This window comes from Stylophora pistillata, chromosome 11 (assembly GCF_964205215.1).
Source record: "Stylophora pistillata chromosome 11, jaStyPist1.2, whole genome shotgun sequence".
In the NCBI taxonomy this organism is placed as follows: domain Eukaryota; kingdom Metazoa; phylum Cnidaria; class Anthozoa; order Scleractinia; family Pocilloporidae; genus Stylophora; species Stylophora pistillata.
In genome coordinates, this window is record NC_142529.1 from 30,926,221 (window position 1) to 30,934,794 (window position 8,574).

General features: G+C 38.9%; 2 protein-coding genes across 2 annotated transcripts in view; one reads left to right on the forward strand and one right to left on the reverse strand.

The window, feature by feature from the left end:
• LOC111336375 (uncharacterized) overlaps positions 1-7,273 on the reverse strand; it is a 12,264-nt gene extending 4,991 nt beyond the window's left edge. Inside the window, exons 1-14 of the mRNA XM_022942457.2 lie at positions 7,030-7,273; positions 6,735-6,891; positions 6,373-6,633; positions 5,981-6,149; positions 5,663-5,765; positions 5,385-5,496; positions 4,266-4,385; positions 3,680-3,824; positions 3,236-3,333; positions 2,532-2,813; positions 2,380-2,454; positions 1,677-1,991; positions 1,069-1,491; positions 295-813 (exon numbers count right to left, since the gene is read on the reverse strand). Coding sequence (XP_022798192.2) covers positions 295-813; positions 1,069-1,491; positions 1,677-1,991; positions 2,380-2,454; positions 2,532-2,813; positions 3,236-3,333; positions 3,680-3,824; positions 4,266-4,385; positions 5,385-5,496; positions 5,663-5,765; positions 5,981-6,149; positions 6,373-6,633; positions 6,735-6,891; positions 7,030-7,065 — 2,815 coding nt within the window. The 5' untranslated portion in view covers positions 7,066-7,273. The remainder of the gene's footprint in view (positions 1-294; positions 814-1,068; positions 1,492-1,676; positions 1,992-2,379; positions 2,455-2,531; positions 2,814-3,235; positions 3,334-3,679; positions 3,825-4,265; positions 4,386-5,384; positions 5,497-5,662; positions 5,766-5,980; positions 6,150-6,372; positions 6,634-6,734; positions 6,892-7,029) is intronic.
• Positions 7,274-7,370: 97 nt separating this feature from the next.
• LOC111336370 (HEAT repeat-containing protein 1) overlaps positions 7,371-8,574 on the forward strand; it is a 26,219-nt gene continuing 25,015 nt past the window's right edge. Inside the window, exon 1 of the mRNA XM_088739283.1 lies at positions 7,371-8,280. Within this exon, the coding sequence (XP_088595409.1) occupies positions 7,423-8,280 (858 nt within the window). The 5' untranslated portion in view covers positions 7,371-7,422. The remainder of the gene's footprint in view (positions 8,281-8,574) is intronic.

Consider the following 8,574-nt stretch of genomic DNA (forward strand, 5'->3'; position numbering starts at 1 on the left):
TCAGCCCCATGATATTCTAGGAAAATTTGACACATTACCGGGAGTTACTTTCAATAAACTGGTGCGCCACTGATTGAGAGTAATAGCAATACTTGAGGCTGCTTCATGATTCAGGAACCGAGATTAGCTAAAGCGAGGCCTTCAGGATTTGATTTTCACCAAGTCAACTGATTATCAAACCCATCCTTGATCTCCCATCCGACAAACAAAAATGAAAATCGATTGGTCTGGACAGATCTCTTATTATATCACTGCATCCACAATGTCTATGAAAGCCTTAATTAACTTACTAACCTTCAGCCTCAGTTAAATGCTTCTCCACTGAAATTTTTGATATCGTCTTCAAGGTTATATGAGATTTAAGTATTGTGCTGCGGGAAAGTTCCTCCCTTGTTATCGTTTCAGTCAGGTCGTAGTCTAGCACAAAGTCAAATCTTGTCCACGGAAAATCCTCGTTTGTCGCTAAAACATTTACAATATAGATGACCATTTGTCCATTTTCTTCCTGCGAAGTATTGATTCCTGTGTCTTTGTTAAACAACCTGGTCTGAACTCCGTGTAAACCCGACAGTATCTCTGTAATTTCTTTGGTTAACTTTTCAGGGAAAGTGTAAACGATGATAGCAGCGTTAGCGCCGTGTGCGTCTTGATCTTTACTCCACCGTGCTACGATGCTGAGTAGCTTTGAAAGCTTTGGGTGAATAATTTTCTGCTGTTCAAACGTGAAATGTGTTTTGACGAGGTATCTCCGTATTGATTCCAGAGCTCCTCTTATTAAACTGCTGTGCTCTTCATTTATTGAGCCTAAGAAGGCTAAAATAAGTTGAGAATATATCAGTGTTTTAATAACCAGAAACCCTGCTTGTAGTGCCATTTCCCCCTACTTTTACCACCCAAATTTCTCAGTTTAACTGGCAGAACTGTCAAATAACTTCTTAAAATTTGAATCTGAGTTTGATTTTTCAGTCTATAGCGCTTTTTATATCATGCTCTCCGCACAAAAATAGGTAAATGTGAGAAGAAATTACTAACGCAAGCCGTTAAGATAACAAAACTTGTCAATCTCACCTATTGCGGCTTCCAAACCACTATGCATAAGAACATCAACAGAAGACACAAGTGCATGCAAGCACACAGACAAACAATGAATATCACTTTGGTGGTCTCCTTCCTCAGGGGACATTTGGGTTTGCTTCCAAATGAATCTTGTATACTCTGGATTTAATTTCGACAGCGTCTTAGTCTGTGGTACAACTCCATAACTCTGTAGCCTAAATAACACAGGCTTTACATGTCTGATCAACTCATCTAAAACTTCCTGGAAGTCGTCTGAAAGTTCAACAGGTATGTCACGCTGCAGTGCGTGACAGCTACTGTGCTGCTGGCCGAGACACTCATGGCCTGTTGGTTCTTCCGCAACAACAGAGTCAGGTCCTGTCTTCTCTGTTGTGAACACCGAAGGAAGAACTTTCACCGCTTTGACGATTTTTTCTAAATGAGAAAAAGAAATTGCACTGGGTTCGAAGCCAAGCAATTGTTTAATATTGATAAAAAAAAAAGTCAAGAAATGTATTCTTCACAAAACGTAATGTTCTCTAAGTAAGATAACTGTATGCTAGAAAAGAGTTGCTAAGTTAAAAAAGGATATATTAGAGAGTAAGGCAGTCACTTCTTACTTGTTGGCCCACACAGGCTGGAACCGGCCAACTTTAAGGAGTTTGTAAGACCTCCCCTTAGAAAAAAGAAGTCATTAATGCCACCAGAAAACTGTTTAGATGCCGGGAGTGTGGTGTGTTCGGCAAAACATGGTTCCCGTTCGTTTGTCTCTCTCGGGGTACCTCCAATTTCCGTCACAAGGTTGCTTGTGTTCGACGAACGTGAATTAAATCTTTTAGGGTTATCAGAGGAGGAGGAAGAAGAAGAAGGGGCACACAGAGTGTTATGGATATTTTGTTTTGTAGCCAGTGTCTTAGTTTTTCTTCCATCCTCGCCTTAAAAAAGAGAAAAGAAAAAAAGGAAAAAAGAAAGCTTGCATCGATCAACTTAAGAATTAAAATGTTTAACGTAAGGGTGTAAATCTTTGATTATGAATAGCTCAAAAATTTGTTTCTAATTATTTTACCACCTTTTTGGACAAGCATTCTTTCTGACTGAATTGCCAATTACTTCATAAACATATTAGTATTATTAGTAGTATTTGCAGATCCAAGCTTTGAGGTCCCCCAGGTATTAAAACGCTTGTTGACTTCTCTTAAATACGATTCTGAGAGTCAGTTTTGTATTCAAATCATGCATTTGATGAACGTAATGGTACACAAGCTTTGTATTCGGACTTAGCGTAACTGTGTAGTTCAAATTCGTTGTTGTGTTAGTATTTACCCAATTTTCGTTCTTTCTGCTTTCCCTCAGAAAATTGCTGTAGGTCTCGAGACAGGCTTCCATCTAGTACCTCATCTGAACAAAAAAAATTGATAAGAAAATGATAAAGTTTTATTATGTTTATTTATAGCTTTGCAAAAAATTAACCTCACCGTAAATGCTATTTTTATGAAAGACTTCTCCACGATATGAAATTCCTTTTCGGTGAGGGAGTAATTCACTTTGAGCTTGCTTTTCACTCCTCCACGACGAAACAGACTGAAGACATTTTTGGCAACTCTGCATTTTTCCGGTGGACGCAGCAAGCGGGTCCCACGGTATGCCTAACTCCACCTTTCCATCCACACGTTCTTGAGAAAGGATCAACTTCTTCACCGCCACTTGTATCAAAGTCGTCGAATGATCCTTTTTTCTCCTGGATGAAGTAGTTGGTACTAAAAATATACACGAAGCGTTTTAGTGTTTCACGTTTAGGTAAACTCACATCCGTTAAGTGAACAAAGAATGATACTCAATAACATATTTTTAAGTTCATTTTGAGGACTCATTGGAATTGACTTGACTTGAAACCAGCACTTGCGTTCGCTCTGTAAAATGTAATCGATTAGGGCAAAAAGGGGCCTTTTTGGATGCAAGGGATTCTGCAAAAAGGGAAGCTCTCTTAAAGAAAGGCTGATCCTGCCTAAAAAAATATTGTGCTGATCCTCAGAACGACCTTAAAGCAATCTATATTTCTGTAGCGGCTAAAAATAGGACACAAAGGCACTGACACAATGTAAATCGCGATCGTAAGTAACTACAACTCTTGCACAATTAGTCAGCTGACTAACCTGGAAGATTTTCTGAGCATACGTACCAGGAAGCACCATTGCTAAGTGTTCACTGAACAGAAACTTCTCATTTTCCCATATGCTTTGTACACACTGCTTGATCTTGTTGGGTGACAGTGGTGGGCTGAGGAAATTTACATCAAATATTCACGTAGAATTTTCAAACAGTTAATTAAGAAATATATCAATTACGATCTGACTAGTTTGGAGAATTTCGTGAGTAGTTTTCATTCTGTCGAGATTCGTTCGCGGAATCTGACGTCTCAACTTGCTATTTTTCTCGTCATCGTTCTCCGCCGATAAAGATAATTTCTTTACCAGATAGGATAAAATGGTAAGATTGTGAAATACTACTAGGAAGGTACATATTACAGTGCTAGGAATAATCTCAGAGAAGACATGAAGTTACCAATACGAGGATTCACCACTGATGTATTTAAAGAGAACTGATCTTCTTTCTATGAGTGTACCTAGTTATCTCAGGAGACAATTGAAAAGGTTTCAAACTACTGATAAACTTCTTGCTGCTGGGATTTTCCACCACAATTGGAAGATGAGAGGGAGATTCCAATAAATGCTGATCATCCAAGACATCGCAAGCACTGGTTTGATCTCCTAAAGATTGAAAGTTTTTTTTTTAATATCATCACACAAAGAATATGTAGCATGAGACGAACCATTGAATTAGCTGAATGAGCTTCAAATTCCGGTTTTCACACCAGCTTTATTAGCTTTGGATTTGATACAAACTTAAGTATTTAAAAATTATAACTTTTTATTTTTCTTTCTTGTTGATTCAGTAACTCCTGAGCACACTGCCGGTATTTTGCTATTAGACTTCACCGATAAAATGTTTGGAACAGAATTCTTTCTTTGAGAAAATGTATCGCGCCCGGCCCGCTTGCGCATTGATTGGCGTAAGTTCTGTGAAACAAGATTTGTGAAAACAAGATTTGTGAAAACAAGAGGATGCTGAAAGCATGATCAGAACAGCTAACAAAACAATTCAAAGTATTCCTCTGAATTTGAACTTACCTGCTTTTGACAGGAAATTACCTTCATTTAATTTCACAAAATCATTCGTCTTCAATTCGCTGCTCTCCTTAGAACCTGCGAGGGCTTCAACACCTCTGTGAGTGGGTTGCTGTAACAGATCTACAAGCACAGGTTTCTCTTCTAAAAATAAAAGTATCAAGTGTAAACTTTTGAGGTTTGCTAGTGTGCTACACTCATGTTCTCCCCCGTGAACAAACCAGGTATACAATATAATTTGGATATATCAACAAAGTTGAAATGGTAAATTGGCCACCGTAATGATTACAAAAGCTGACGTTTCGAGCGTTAGCCCTTCGTCGGAGCGAATAGAGGAATTGTGGGTTGTGTGTGCTTTTAAAGGCAGAAAATGGAGCTACGTTATTGGTGGGAGCATGGCAAGGAGAAAAACATGAATAAATTAGTGGAATGAAAAGCGTTCGTTGATCCCTGTGAGATTTAGACTGCCGATTTGAAAGATGAGCTTTTGTTCAAGATTTTTACGGCTTTCCGTGCCACTTAAGTGCAAGGAAAGACCGCAGATTGGAAAGGAATGACAAGGACACATCGAAACCAGTCGCTAGACATTTTAATTTACCTAATCATTCTAAGCAACACATGGCAATCTGCGGTCTTTCCTTGCACTTAGGTGGCACGGAAAGCCGTAAAAATCTTGAACAAAAGCTCATCTTTCGAATCGGCAGTCTAAATCCCACAGGGTCAACGAACGCTTTTCATTCCACTAATTTATTCATGTTTTTCTCGTTGCCATGCTCCCACCAATAACGTAGCTCCATTTTCTGCCTTTAAAAGCACACACAACCCACAATTCCTCTATTCGCTCCGACGAAGGGCTAACGCTCGAAACGTCAGCTTTTGTAATCATTACGGTGGCCAATTTACCATTCCAACTTTGTTGATATATCCAAATTATTTCGTTACTCCCGCCGACGCAGCCCCAAAAATTTTCTTTCGAAACTATCAGCCTTTATTCACAGGTATACAATAGTATTGTGACCTACGAGGTCATTTTTGACTGTGCGACAGTAACAATGGCAAACAAGTGTGAACTCAGCCAGAAGTATGATCCAATTTCCCAAATATTTTACAATTTATCAGTAGTGAATAAAGGACAAAACTTACCTACAAGCTCGCTGTTTTCATGTAGATCAAGCAATCTAAGAGTCTCTTTCAAGGGGAATACATCTTTAGATGTGATATCTGGACTGTAAACGTTTTCAAATATCTTCTCATTCTATGTGAAGAGACATTCAGGCAGTATGTTACCAGCGCAACAACTTCTCGGCTACTGGACCATCTTAACAGAATCTCTTACCTCATTCCCTCAAATTTACATTTTGTCTCAATTTCTCTGTAGTGGTTAGTTTTTTAATGCGCCCCACCTTTACAAGCTTCCGTACCTCGTTCACACTATCAACGCAATTTATCTTTAGAAACGCTTCCTTGTCCCTCTGTCCTTGTTCTTCAGCATTTTTTACCCTGAAAGACGTTTGAATTTCCGATCTGTGGGTTAATAATAAGAAAATAACTTTATATGAGCGTCAGTAGTTATAAAAAATGGTGTGTGGAGAATTCTTGGGCAAACAAAGTCGAGTGACCTGATGTGGACCGCGGTTACTAAGTGAACACTTCCAGTGGCTCACTAAAACCCTGTCATACAGATCGCCCAAAACATTCTCAACTAATTGACCTTGCGGTAGGAAAATCGAACTACTGACCTCAGAATGCTTCTCTCTTCTAAGGGATTACCCTGGCTGTCCAATAATAGAGGGTCCTGAACAAGTTTGGTTTTCAACCTTGAAGCTAGGACACTGATTTTGGGAATCTTCTGACGAATGCTGTAGAGATTGTCTGTAAATTCTAGTTCTTCAAGTTTCATAGAGTCATCTATAAGATAATGATAGATGTTGGCAGAGGACAAACAAATTTTTGTGACTTAAATTAGTACACGGAGATCACTTACTGACACATTTGCCATTTTATCTTGATCTTTATCGATCTGCTGCACTTTCACTAAAGAATTCTCATACACTTTTTCCCTCATGATCAGTTTGAGGCCTTAATTAGTCAGTTGTCAGTTGGAACGATCAAACAATACATATTTCATTACCGTCAGACTTTTCATTGATTGGTGTAAACTGTTCTTTGTCCTGTGCTGATGAATTGATGACATGATTCACGATTTCTTTTTCAAGATCAGACCACATATCAAAGGATACCAAAGGGGAGTCTGGGTTGGAGCTTTGAACAATGTCTTCCCCAGTTTTTTCTGGGCAGTAAGCCACAGGTCCCTGAATCTTGCTTGGGATTTCTACGATCTGTGCCAGGTAGTCAATGGGCTGTCTACTTGACAACTTGAAGGGAACTATTTCTGTATATGAAAAAGTTAAGATTAATGGAAAATTAGGCAAATTTTAAAATGGATTGAAACAAACCCAAGAGTCCCTAAACAAAATTCAAAGGAAGGTTCACCAGAGTTATTAATCATATCTTCTATACTCTTCAGTCGAGGAATAAGTTGTGTCCTATCACTAGCTGTTCCATAGTGTGTGTAGGTATCTACATACTCCAAATGGCTTGGTGTCGTGAGAAGCATCTGGGAAAGCATGTTTTTGCGTTGTTGTAAGGCCTGCAAAAGAAAACAACACAACCACTATTGGCAATGGACAATTAGATAACAACAGTAGAAGTTTACTAAAAGATCAAGATCATTTCACAGTGTAGGGATTGTTGCTTATATGAAGATTGGAGGAAGTGCCGTACTTACATCCGCAAGGAACTCGATTCCCAGGTACCGTGGCATTTTCAGTTGTATCTTGAGGCGATCTCCTTTTATTACTTTATTACATACATGTATAAAGTTATTACTTTTTCGGCTATAGCTATTCGTAGTACTAGTAATTTAAACTAATGGTTTGTTTACGTTCAGATTTTTTCACGCCAGCCGCAAGCGTTCGCACATTTCGCGCGCCTTTCGATAGATTAACGTGATTGGACAGAGTTTACACAAAATAACCAATCAGATTTAACCAAATTCCAGGTTTTACCCTCCCTCCCCACCCTCAGACTAAATCCACATTCCTTGTAGCCAGGCCTTTTGTAACCCATTCTGCGTTTCCACGCTTTCTTCTGCTGTCCTAAGCACGTGGAAAAATCCAAAATGACTTCCTTGGCAAAACAACTACAACAACTACAAATACCGGGAAGTTTGCCTTCAACAGCTACTGTGCAAGCCAGTAAAAAATCATCTCTGCTATTTGATTCTAAAGAGGCAGCTGACATAGACAACGAAACTGTGTTTTCTATCGGTTTAAATGGCTTGGAGGAATTGAAAGTTATCGAACCTGCCTTTAGGATGTTTGAAAAGTCGCTCTTTGGCGACAATTCAATGTCTCTGGAAAGATCGTTACAGACTAAAGATGTGAACGAAAAGCTCGATCAACATATTTCAAAATTTCTGCAATATTTATCGCCGTACTTCTTGCTAAAACCAGCTCATAAGGTTTTGGAATGGCTTATTCGAAGGTTCCAAATTCACGTGTACAATGTTGATAGTTTGGTTACTTGTATTTTGCCTTACCACGAAACAAACTTGTTCACTCATGTGTTGCAGCTACTCTCCATAAAAGATCCTTCCTCAAAGTGGAACTGGCTAAGTCCCATTAAAAAAGCCGGAGTTCCCCTTTCTAAGTCAGCTTTCTTACAACACTGCGTCACTGATCCAGCCTTCTTCTCTCTTATTTGTGACATGGTGATGGAAGGTACAAAGCTGGAAATTCCTCCGTCAAGCTTAAGAATTTTGTTTACATTTTATACCTCAGCTGTTGTTGGAGCCTTAGATATGATGCCAAGTGTGACAGAGAAGTTTATAACTCAGTTATTGCCTCATTTACTAGCTGGTCTAAAGTCTGAGCTCTCAGAGCTGGTAACATCGTCATACATGATAACAGCTCAGTTGTGCTTTCGATGCAGTATGGATAAGGAATTGGTGAAATCCCTATCTGACAGCATTTGCAAGGTATTTTAAATTAATGTCATGTTAAGCAGCTTGCATGAATAAATTGTATTAATGTTAAGTTGAAATAACCTTGATCCTTGTGACTAAATTCTATCCTCTGTCATGAAAGCACCAAGGACAAAGGTTGAGTCTTGAAGTGAAACTAGCAACTTACTTATGTGGTGAAGCTTTACTCATTTCATGGGTTTGCATAGATATTTACCACCAATCAGGTATTAATCAGGGCAGTCCTTAAATTGAAACTCTTGCTCAAGACTCCTAGAAGGGTGTTCCAGTTTAGTTTTCAGAATCCAG